The sequence below is a fragment of the Gekko japonicus genome, unplaced genomic scaffold (genome assembly GCF_001447785.1).
Source record: "Gekko japonicus isolate JY-2015 unplaced genomic scaffold, Gekko_japonicus_V1.1 scaffold4942, whole genome shotgun sequence".
NCBI lineage: Eukaryota > Metazoa > Chordata > Lepidosauria > Squamata > Gekkonidae > Gekko > Gekko japonicus.
In genome coordinates, this window is record NW_015174401.1 from 28,634 (window position 1) to 41,090 (window position 12,457).

General features: G+C 47.6%; 1 protein-coding gene across 1 annotated transcript in view; it reads right to left on the minus strand.

The window, feature by feature from the left end:
* Nucleotides 1-103: 103 nt before the first annotated feature.
* Nucleotides 104-12,457, minus strand: part of LOC107121464 (villin-1-like) — a gene marked incomplete at its 5' end in the record, with an annotated part of 36,494 nt that continues 24,140 nt past the window's right edge. The window contains 8 exons of the mRNA XM_015424372.1: nucleotides 104-580; nucleotides 2,328-2,594; nucleotides 4,930-4,998; nucleotides 5,525-5,713; nucleotides 5,995-6,139; nucleotides 8,347-8,492; nucleotides 9,345-9,524; nucleotides 11,820-11,978. Coding sequence (XP_015279858.1) covers nucleotides 467-580; nucleotides 2,328-2,594; nucleotides 4,930-4,998; nucleotides 5,525-5,713; nucleotides 5,995-6,139; nucleotides 8,347-8,492; nucleotides 9,345-9,524; nucleotides 11,820-11,978 — 1,269 coding nt within the window. The remainder of the gene's footprint in view (nucleotides 581-2,327; nucleotides 2,595-4,929; nucleotides 4,999-5,524; nucleotides 5,714-5,994; nucleotides 6,140-8,346; nucleotides 8,493-9,344; nucleotides 9,525-11,819; nucleotides 11,979-12,457) is intronic.

Below are 12,457 nucleotides of genomic sequence, written 5' to 3' on the forward strand. Positions count from 1 at the left end.
GGGGGGCAGTTTTCACTGCCCCCGGAGGCCCCACTGGTGGACCTCCTGATGGCACCTGGTATTTCTGGCCACTGTGTGATACAGAGTGTTGGACTGGATGGGCCATTGGCCTGATCCAACATTGGCATCTCTTATGTTCTTATGTTCTTAACACAGCTGGCCTTCGAATCCTCACGCTGGATTTCCAAGACCTCCCAAAGTAACGAAATCTCCCTTAATCCCCTGGCACGGATATAAATAATATGGACCTCGGAGGAAATCAAGTTGCCGTTTTTCAGTAGGGGGCGGGGAAAGGAATGGGATTCTGCCAAGCTTTTTAACAGCACTGATTCCAGGGGTATTATTCTCAAAGTCATTTCCTTGTCTGGGGAGGGAACTCAGTTGCCTTCCAAACCGGCAACGATCCCTTCCGCCCCCGCCGGGCTCCACCCGAAACGAGTTCCAAGCGGTCGCCGTGGTCTTTGGCTCAAAAGAGTCCATGTTGCTTCTTTTCGTTCTGCTGCTTCCATTTGGGCATCTGGTAGAACTCGTTCTTGGGTTTCCCAAAGATGTCGCAGAAATCTGCATCAGTCAGGTAGAACTGTGAAAAGAGATGGGGTTTTTTTTTCATAAAGGTGGAGGAGAGTGAGAGACATTCAAGTGCATTGGCTAATCTCAGAATTGCAACTTTGGGGGGACGGTTCCGGAATCAGCATATACACACTGACACCAGACATATGCAGAGTCAGTTTCCATTGCAAATGGGCTGTCCTATTATTAAGGAAGGAAGGAAGGAAGGAAGGAAGGAAGGAAGGAAGGAAGGAAGGAAGGAAGGAAGGAATAGCTTGATCCCATCAAAAGCTCAACAGGGTTGGATGGGACACCAAGGAAGGCTCTGCAGAGGAAGGACATGGCCAACCACCTCTGCTTCTCACTTGCCTCAAAAGCCCCTTGCTGGGGTCACCATAAGTCTTGGATGGGAGACCACCAAGGAAGGCTCTGCAGAGGAAGGCCATGGCCAACCACCTCTGCTTCTCACTTGCCTCGAAAGCCCCTTGCTGGGGTTCCCATAAGTCTTGGATGGGAGACCACCAAGGAAGGCTCTGCAGAGGAAGGCCATGGCCAGCCACCTCTGCTTCTCCCTTGCTTTGGAGACCCCTTTCTAGGATCACCATAACACTTGAAAGGTATACCACCAAGAAAGACTCTGCAGAGAAAGGTTATGGCAAACCACCTTTGCTTCTCAGTTGCCTTGAAAGCCCCTTGCTGAGATCACCAGAAGTCTTGGATGAAAGGTCACCAGGGAAGGCTCTGCAGAGGAAGGTAGTGGCCAACCACCTCCACTTCTCCCTTGCCTTGGAAGCCACTTGCTGGCGTCACCAGAAGTCACCTGTGACCTGACGCCACTTGTCATGATCCTGGGCCTATAGTGGTGCGGTCTACAGGCTCTAAGGCGGCCTAGTGGCTCCAGGGAAGTCTGTATTAGTGTAGCTATTAGAGCCTACATTTCCCAGGTGACCTCTGGACCCTGTGATTGGCTAAGAGGGGATTTGGAGGGAAAACTTACACCAGCAGAGGAGTAGAGGGTGGAGCCTGGGAGGAAGGAATAAAAGGCCTTGCCCAAAGTGGGCATGAAGGCAGATGAAGGCAACAATAAAAGCTGCTCTCTCTAGATGTCCCTTGGCCAAGGGGTGAGAGCAGCTATCTCCGAGCTGCACAGTGAAAAGGACACACATGCATACCAACACTGGCTCAGCCCCACAATCCCGCCATCAAAAAATTTAAATGTATTGCATGCATATCCATGGAAGCCTTTTTTTTTTGCTTGTTGCCTAATTCATCAAGATAACACAGGGCTCTTCTGCATTCTCATTTTCAGTGCTTGTGTGTCCCTATTGCTTCAAGGGGGGTGCTTTTCCATACATGTTTTGCTCCCTCTAGTGGACGATTCAATATTACATCGCTGTATGTCCAGCATAAAAACCCGCAGTTCAACAGGGTAGAGATGCCGGACATACAACGATGCAATCTCGAGTCAACCATGGGAGGGAGCAAAACATGCAGGGAAAAGAAAATAACAACCCAATGCCACAGAGAGACACACGTGACGGAAATGAGAGTATGGGAGAGCCCACAAACTACCTGTCACAGTTATCTCTCCCTACTGAAAAAGCCCTCCCATCCAAAATGAACATTCAAGCTGTTAACCCACAATAATCTGCTCAACGAGTGCTCTAAAGATAAAGTTTCAGCGCTGGGTCGAAAGAACAACTAAAAGGCCTCCCGAGAATTCAACTTCTCTGCAAGCTCCGTCACCACAAGCAAGCGTGCAGAGGAACCCCCTTTACCTCTTTCTTGGAGGGGTCCACACCTTCCGGCAGGTCGTCCATCGTCTTGTTGATCAGCAGCTCTCGGGGGAAAGCGCCGTTCCCAAGAGGCTCTGGCAAAGGGTTGCCGTTGTTGTTGCAACTGATGCTGCCGCTGCTGTTGCTGTTGGCGAGGGGTTGGTGTGTCTGCGGACTCTGCCCGAACCCTGAACCGGCTGAATCAGGAGTCTGTTTGGGCGTCGACTTGCTGTTGGCTTTTTTGCTATTCAAGTTGGCATTTTTAAGGTCCTGCCGAATTAAAAGGAAAGCCTTTGAAATGTGGGGACGTTTTAGACACGGGGAGGGGGGAACAATCACATACAAGGAGGTTTATAAGATTATGCATGGGAAAGAGCAGGTAGAAAAAGAGGTCTTTTTCTCCCTTTCTCACAATACAAGAACTCGTGGGCACTCCATGAAATTGCTGAGCGGTCGGGTTAGAATGGATAAAAGGAAGTCCTTCTTCACCCAAAGAGTGATTCACACATGGAATTCACTGCCACAGGAAGTGGTGGCGGCTACAAGCATGGACAGCTTCAAAAGGGAATTAGGTAAGCGTACGGAGCAGAGGTCCATCGTCATGTTCAGAGGTCCACAGATTTTGGCCGGCTGTTGCCGAGCAACCAACAAAGTTTGGCTCTCTCATTTTCTGCTCCACAGAGCAAAGATACCTAGTAAGGAGGTTTCAAGTGTGTGTGTGTGTGTGTGGGAGAACGGTGGAGTGGGTTGTGCAAAGCAAGCAACCCCTCACCAAACCATAACACGAAGAAGATGAAGAAGAGGAGTAGGAGTTGGATTTATACCCTGCCCTTCATTCAGAGTCTCAGAGCGGCTTTCAATCTCCTTCCCTTCCTCTCCCCACAACAGACACCCTATGTCAGTGGTGGCGAACCTATGACACGGGTGTTAGAGGTGGCATTCAGAGCCCTCTCTGTGGGCACATGTGCCATCGCCCCAGCCAGGCCCAGACCATCATTAAAGTGTCGAATTCTCTGCCAAATAATTTTAAGTAAATGAAAGCATTTGGGATTGCTTTCCTTACTTTGTTTGGATCATCTTAAGTTAATATATGAGTTGTTTTTTCTAAAGTAAGACATCAGTATTCAGGTCAAATCGCCGTGTTGGCACTTTGCGATAAATAAGTGGGTTTTGGGTCGCAGTTTGGGCACTCGGTCTCTCAAAGGTTCGCCATCACTGCCCTATGTGGTAGGTGGGGCTGAGAGAGCTCTGAGAGAACTGCTATTGAGAGAACAGCTCTGAGAGAACGTGTGACTGGCCCAAGGTCACCCAGCTGGCTGCATGTGGAGGAGGAGTGGGGAATCAAACCCGGTTCTCCTGGATTAGAGTCCGCCGCTCTTAACCACAACACCAAACTGGCCCTCAGACACCAAACTGGTGGAATCAAACACCAAACCTACAGTCTGCAATGTCACAAGACCCAGCCTGCAGCCAGTCACACACACACACACAGCCTAACCTACCTCACTGGGTTGTTGTGAGGATGAAATGGAGGAGATGTGATAAGCCACTTTAAGTCCCCGTTGGGGTCAAAAGGAGCTTACAAATGATACACATAAATAAATAGCTTTAGCTTTTTTTCACTGTTTGGCTCTTTGGAGACTTCCTGCTTCAACTCATACCTCCCCCTCTGTTCTGTCTCTACTAGCAGTTAGTCGGTTAGTTAAGCCTCTCTCCCTCTCCTCTGTTCTATCAGAGTTTTTTCTTCTTCTTTAGTAAACCGAGTTACTTTCTTTAAACAGATGGTGCTCCATTTCTCTGCACATTTAAACTCTGCCAACATATAGGGCTTTAAGTCAGTTTGGTGTAGGGGTTATGAGTGCGGACTCTAATCTGGGAGGACCGGGTTCGATTCCCCACTCCTCCACATGCAGCTGCTGGGTCAGTCACAAGCAGTGTTCCCTCTAAGCTGAGTTAGTGTGAGCTAGCTCACCGTTTTTTAGCCTCCGGCTCACACACTGTTGTCTTAACTCAGGAAGGAGGGCTCCAGAGCAAACTAATTCATGCAGCAGCCAAATCACTCACTCACAACTTTAATGCCAGTAGCTCACAAAGTAGAATTTTTGCTCTCAAGACTCCCCAGCTTAGAGGGAACATTGGACACAAGTCCTTTCAGAGCTGTTCTCTCAAGAGCAGTTTCTCTCAGAGCTCTCTTAGCCATCCACCCACCTCCCAGGGTGTCTGTTGTGGGGAAGGGAAGGGAAAGGAGATTGTAAGCCGCTCTGAGTGAATGGTGGGGTATAAATCCAATCTCTTCTTCCTCTTCCTCTTCTTAAAGACATCTCCTGCTTGTTGTTGGAATTAAATTCTAACAACTGTTTTTACAGAGCCGTGGCCACAGGGACCTTTATCCAAACCCAGTGTTACAATTTCAAATGGTCACACATGTGTGTATGTCAAAAGGGTAACACAAGAGTCCCCCCAAGCTTGCTGAAATTGGGGCGCTTTTGGGATTCTGAAAATTGGCATCGTCTGAAAACGAGGGAAAACCGAAATGCATAAAGAAAGGGAAGCCCTCTCTGAGCGTGGCGGACGGCGTGATTTCCACACGCGGAGGGCCACTCACCACGGTGATCTCTGAAATGGCCGACACGTCTCCCAAGCTGCTCTTCAGCTCCTCATAGGACTTGCCGTCCTGAAAGAAAGCAACTATCAGATTTGTGAGGGGGAAAATCTCGGAGAATCCACGGTCCTGGAAATCTCACATAGAAACTTCTTGCCCTCCCCAGCATCCTTATCCCAACCACTTCAGTGACGGTGGAAAGCGCTATTAATTCACAGCTGACTGACAGTCCTCTCTCTCACACACACACACACACTCCAGAGTCTCTTAAGTCAGCAATTGAATGTCCTGGAAGAATAAAATGTTCTTCCTCGAGTTTTCGAGCGAATTTCGCTGTGAATTTCACTGTCAGATTTATGCTCATCCATTCGCAAAATCACAGAGTACTTCTAACGCCTGACGAACAGGTGAAGTTTGCTGCTTTCGGGATTGGGGACGGTAGGGAGAGTGACCATCTCCCTGGAAAGACTCCTTTGCAAGCCCTGCTCAAGAGATTCTTTTGACTGGAGAGGCCAGGGAACTGCTGCGTCAAAAGCAGGAGCTTTGCCGCCGAACCTGGGCCGTTCTCCAAGCAGTGACAAGCACCGTGGCTACTCACGCTCCACTTGTACGGATCCCAGGCAGCGAACCAGCCCGTGAAGTTGAGCGGCTCATGACCTTGCTTGACCATGATGATGGGTGTCGCCAAATCTCTTCCCGCCGGGTGGGTCTTCAGGTACTCCTTGGTCGAAGGAACGGATTCGTTCTTTTCGTAGTCGTTGGCAGCCTTGCCGATCCAAAGGAAAATCTAAACCGAAATGGGAGATCGGAGAGAAAGGAGGTACCATGTTGGTTTACCAAGAGCCAGGGAAGGCAGCAAAAGCAATGTAACAGCTTCACCACTAGGTGGTAGCGTCACTTTGTGTTGAAACTGCACATCAGGGACAGAACTTAATGGAGGGAACTTAACCTGGGACCTTCTGCATGCAAAGCAAAAGGCTCTGCCACTGAGCCACACTCCCTCCCTGCAAATTTTGTGCCCGACGAAAGAGTGGGCATAGAGAATTCCTCCGCAAAGGGTTCGCTCACCTCTTCCCAAGTGTCTAGCAGCATGACATCATCTTCGTCCAAGTCATCCTGGCAGAAATCCACAATCTCTGTCATAATGAACCGCCCTGTCTGATTAGAGCACTCAAACAAGCGGGGCTGGTAGTGGGAGGCCGGGTCTTGGAACCTGGACCATTGGACAGGAAGGAAGGCGGGAGAATTATATTCCTTCCAAACGGCACCGGGAAAACCAGAGATCTACGAATGGGTGTTTTTCACCTCTTCATTTTCATGCATGACTAAGAAAAGCATTCTCTGTTCTTTGATCTCTCTGGGAAAATTCTCACTTTTCTGTCTTTCTTACCATTTTCAACCCTTATATTCAGAGGATGCCAGTTCAGCTCAGTTTACTGTTACGGCCCTTAGTCATACAGAAGAAGAAGAAGAAGAAGAAGAAGAAGAAGAAGAAGAAGAAGAAGAAGAAGAAGAAGAAGAAGAAGAAGAAGAAGAAGAAGAAGAAGAAGAACTTTACGATATTCCAAAATTTTAAAAATACATCAATAATACATTAAAAGCAGATTAAAATTTAATCTAATGTTCTTCAGCGGATGCCAAAAACCAGGCGTCAGTTTTAATGGCAACGTTTGTACCAAATTTTGTCATTAAATGTTTTCAAAGCTTTATGCTGATATCGTACCGACTTCTGTAAGCCGCCCTGAGCCGGTTCGCTGGGAGGGTGGGGTATAAATACGAATAATAAAATAAAATAAATAAATAAAATTATCCTTTTGGGGAAAAACGAGCATAGAGAAATCATAAAATAAAATTAAATGTTCCAAACCCATCAACGTTGTCTCAAAAACTGGGTAACGGCGCTACAGAAAATCAGAAAAGGAAGCGAGCGGCTTGGTTTTGCAACTGCCCGCAGTTCTAGATAATATATTCAGAGCAATGCTCCCTCTAAGCTGCGGAGTCTTGTGAGCCAAAAATTCTACTTTGTGAGCTACTTGGCATTAAAGTGGTGAGCGAGCTGCATAAACTAGTTTGCTCGGGAGCCATCCTTCCTGAGCGGAGACAAAAATGTGTGAGCCGGAGGCTAAAAAACTGTGAGCTGGCTCACACTAATTCAGCTTAGAGTAAACACTGATTTAGAGCAATTTTTTTTTTTTAAAGAGAGACGGATTTGTGCTTCTTCAAGATCAGACTAGACAAGATGTTTTTTCCAGAGCATTTTTTAAACTGCAAAATAGGGAGGGGGGGGCTTTGATTAGGGTCATGCCCAGACAGGGCTGTTAGTGGTCCTCCACCTTTGGTGCGCTAGCGGATTGCCAGAGGCAAGGAAAGGGGGGTGGGAAGATGCTCCTAGGGGATTTTTACATTGTAACCACGAATACTCTGCCTGTCTCTCCGTATGCATCGACAACACGAACCCTTGACCACAGGATGCTGCCTTATACCGAGACTAAAGATACAAAACACACTATCGGAAAGCACAGTTAGTAGCTTAAGAGTTTTTCTTCCTAAGGTAGAGAAGTCATTCATGAGAACCTGACTGAGAAGAACACTGTTTGACATAATATCGATCTGAGGCTTTTCAGTTTGAAATAATATCGATTTGTACGCCCTCTGAAGACGCATGGCTGGAAACAGGGGCTACCGGATTACCTGTTAAGCCAAAAATTAAAGCCAGAAGTGAAACTGGCAATTCAGCGGAGAGAAGCTAAAAAAAAGACATCGTAATTTCCCCCCCTCCATTTATTAATCGCTTTCTCCAGTGGGCTCAAAGCGATGTACAGTTACTCAATATAGACAAGGGCCTAACATTAATCAGAGTTAACCTACCTGATACACTACACTGGATTCTCCCGTTGAACTTAACTGTTGAATTTTCACCTGTAAGATTGGAGTCAACTGACCTGATGTACTGCATTGGACTTTCCTACTGAATTTACTTGTTGAATTGTATATGTTGTGAATTCAGACGTTCCTGTTGTTGTTGAAATTACTGAGGTCTTGTATATTTAAGCTTAAACTAGAGACTTTTGATGTGACATGAGATTTATGGTATAGGGGAGCCACGCGGTGGATCCTACAGATAGAAACTAGAATAGAATTTTATAGATATCGAATCACACGGGGTATAGTTTATTAAAACCTTTATTATAGTTTGTATATTTTGTATGCACACTGTGTTTTGTATCTTTAGTCTCCCAAACGCTGTGGTTCCTTGTATTGTTTTTTTTATACTGAAACTGACACTGGCTCTCCAGGGTGAGGTCTTTCACATCACCCTGCTATCTGGTCTTTTAACTGGAGATGTCGGGGAACTTCTACACGCTGAGCAGATGCTCAACCACTGAGCCACAGCCCCTTTCTACCGCCCTCCAATCTCACCTCTTGTCGCTGGCGTATGGGGCTTTGCCTCCGAGAGCCAACCAGAAGTCCGCTGGCTCCTGGCCCTCCAGAATGGTCTGCTTGTCCCGCTTGGAGACAATGTCGGCCACGGTCTTGGCCATCTCTCGCTCGTCCCCGCTGCAACCCTGGGGGTGCAACATGAAACCGTCACAAGTCAGTGCGAAGAAAGGGGGAAAAAAAAACTTGTGGGATTGACATTATTTATAGTCTTCCTTTCAACCTTGCTGGTCCTGTATCCCGTTTCCATCAGTGGTCAACCAGTTGCCCTGGAAGACCCACCAGAAAAGCAAGGAGGTCAAAGCTTCCTCATAAGAACATAAGGGAGCTGCGGTGGCTCAAGTGGTTAAGACGCTGAACTGCAGGCTATGGAAGGTCGGTAGTTCAGCAGTTCGAGACCTGAGTGTGCCGCATGACGGAGTGAGCTCCCGTCTCTAGTTCCAGCTCCTGCCAACCTAGCAGTTCGAAAGCAAGAAATTGCAAGTCGATAAATAGGGACCACTTCGGTGGGAAGGTAACAGCGTTCCGTGCGCCTTGGTGTTTAGTCATGCTGGCCGCATGACCACGGAAACGTCTTTGGACAGCGCTGGCTCTTCGGCTTTGAAACGGAGATGAGCACCGCAACCCTAGAGCCGGATTCGACTGGCTTTCGAGCAAGGGAACCTTTACCTTTTTAAGAACATAAGAGAAGCCACGTTGGATCAGGCCAATGGCCCATCCAGTCCAACACTCTGTCTCACACAGTGGCCAAACCCCAGGTGCCACCAGGAGGTCCACCTTCATGGGACCCTGACATTTGAGTCAGTCAGCCCTCAGGATGAAATCTTGGTTTGTTTGCTTTGAACTGAAGTCACCATTTGCACAATCCTGTCCTGTTTTTATATATATTTCTGAGATATCGCCGCATTGCTGCTTGGCGTGTCGAGCGGGAGGACAGATGTCTAGAATGTGTATACCTTGAACATTTTTTTTTAATTTACCTTTCCACACCACAGATAGCAGACTTGGTTGGTCTTGAGAAGGAAGACGTCATTGGAGTTGAGAGAGGAGGCCCGGGCCGGGACCTCGATGGTTTTAGTGTTGAATTCCCCCGAACCTCTGACTTGGAAGAGACGGACGGCGGGCTCCGGTTCACTCTTCTGGGCCCGGCTTGTGCCTCCCTGGAAGAGCAAAAGGATGCCTGAAGCTGGATGACAGACAGGGTAGCCAACCTCCAGGTGGGGCCTGGAGATCCCTGGGAATTACAGCTGCTCTCCAGACGACAGAGATCAGTTCCCCTGGAGAAAAATGGCCACTTTGTGGGGTGGACTGTGTGGCATTATACCTTGATGTGATCCTTCCCTTCCCTCAGTCCTGCCCTCCCCAGTCTGCTGCCCCTCCAAATTACCAGGAATCTCCCAAGTAGGGGTGCCAACCTGTAGGTGGTGAATTCAATGCTCCCTCTAAGCCGTGGAGTCTTGTGAGCAAAAAATTCTACTCTGTGAGCTACTGGCATTAAGTTGTGAGCGAGCGATTTGGCTGCTGCATAAATTAGTTTGCTCTGGAGCCTTCCTTCCTGAGCTAAGACAAAAACGTGTGAGCCGGAGGCTAAAAAACTGTGAGCTAGCTCACGCTAACTCAGCTTAGAGGGAACACTGGTGGTGATTGGAGATCAGCCCCTACTATACCAACTGAGCTCCAGGCAAGAGAGATCAGCTCCCCTTGGGGGAAAATGGCCACTTTGGCATTATACCCCCTTGAAGTCCCTCCCCCAGTAATGATAACCTGCCAACATATACTACCTACTGGAATAAAGATTGTATCAAACCACTCTCTCCAGACCAATGGAGGAAGATATGGAACTCTCGTATATTTCGTGCCAAAAGCATATCTGTCTGCAGCTCCCTCTAAGCCGTGGAGTCCTGTGAGCAAGAATTCTACTTTGTGAGCTACTGGCATTAAAGTGGTGAGCGAGTGATTCAGGTACTGCATCAATTAGTTTGCTCTGGAGCCCTCCCTTCCTGAGCGGAGACAAAAAATGTGTGAGCCAGAGGCTAAAAAACCTTGAGCCAGTTCACGCTAACTCAGCTTAGAGGGAACACAGGTCCGCACCCAATTTTTCAAAGTGATTGCAAGGTGGTCTCTAACCCCTCAAAAAAACTAATTATGCCCTAGAAGACGTTCCCCCACTATGTTGGAGAGGATGCAAACAAATAGGGTCATACAAGCATTGTCGGTAGGACTGCATACTAAACTTTTGGAAATCTATTAAACATATACATGAAATAACTCATCTCGAAATACCAATGGAAATGTAATTTCTATCACTAAATCGGTGGCCTGATGATAATAGATACTTACCTGCCTCTGACCTAATAGAGATACTTTGTTCAGCTGCAAGGGTGGTCATTGCCAAATTTCGGGGAAATGACAAACGTCCTACAATCTCTGAGTGGCTCTTAAAAATCCAAGAATACTGTATAATGGATAAATTATCAGACTCTTTAGTACAAGGAGAAACTGAACCTTACTCTTCGAGGTTTGTTAAAAGTACGGTTCCCAGTTTTAGAATATTTAGCATCCCGAAATGAAATTTGAATCGGTTTTAGAAGCTATTAATGCTGTATATTAACTAGTCTAATATGTGAAGTTACATATGTTTCTTTTTAACCGTTCTTGTTGCTTACACTTGGTTATAATATTCTACTTATAACGGTTCTTTTATGTATTCGTCTACTGTAACTGGCTCTTTGTGTATGTAATTGCTTATAAATCTCAATAAAGCTTTGAAAAATTAAAAAAGAAGTCCCTCCCCACCCCAAACCCCACCCTTTTTAGGCTCCACCCCCAAAATATCCAGGTATTTCCCGACCCGGAGCTGGCAGCCTGAATGACAACACATTATTGATTCTAAACCCGAATGTGAAGGCTGTATTCAACTGGCCGTCTCAAACTGGGTCAGATTGTAACGTAGCTTTATAAAGACGCAGTGCAAACCTCTCACACAACCCAATCAATTGTGATTGTCTGAACACGTAATTTCCACTCGAATTCAGCTCTTTCGAGGACTGCCCTTGAGAGAACAGCTTTGAGAGAACTTGTGACTGACCCAAGGTCACACCAGCAGCTGCACGTGGAGGAGTGGGGAATCCAACCCGGTTCTCCCAGATTAGAGTCCGCGCTCTTAACCGCTACACCAAACTGGCTCTCTGAGAAGCAGCGAGAGAAGGACTGATAACCTCTAACTGGTGATTGGAGAACTCCCACTATTATAACTGATCTCCAGGCAACAGAGATCAGTTCCTCTGGAGAAAATGGCCGCTTCGGACGGTGGACTCTGTGGCATTATACCACACGGAAGCCCCTCCCCTCGACAAACCCCGCCCTCCTCAGGCTCCACCCCCAAAATCTCCAGGCATTTCTCCTGGAACTGAACAGAAAGTCTTCATTCACGCCATTGACTTGTGAGGATTTACCTCATAAATGATCAGATTTCCTTTAAAGATGGCAAGGAAATGCCGGGGTTCCTTCCCCATCGTCACGCGAACCTGCACGGGCTCGTCCCCATATTTCCTGTCCAGCTCTACGGCGTTGAAAGCGCAAGCGGTGATTTCGTCCGCGGAGGCGTGGCGGCCCTAGAGCGAAAGAAGAAGCAAGGCCTCATACACCCTGGGCGTACAGCAAGGGGTCACTGAGGGAAAGTAGTTTAGAATCAGAATCTCACAGTGAGTGGGTACTCACTGAATCATAGAATCAGAGAGCTGAAAGGGACCTCCAGGGTCATCTAGTCCAACCCCCTGCACAATGCAGGGAATTCACAAATACCTCCCCCACACACACACACACCCAGTGACCCCTGCTCCATGCCCAGAAGATGACAGAAATCCTCCAGGATCCTTGGCCAAACTGGCCTGGAGAAAAATTGCTTCCTGACCCCAAAGAAAGGGCCACGAGAACTAAGCACTGATGCAACCCCTCCTGCCCTCCCTTCTCATGATCTGCCTAAGTTCACAGAATCCGCATTGCTGTCAGATGGCCATACAATTTCTGTTTGAACACCTCCCAAGAAGGAGAGCCCACCACCTCCCGAGGAAGCCTGTTCCACTAAGGAACC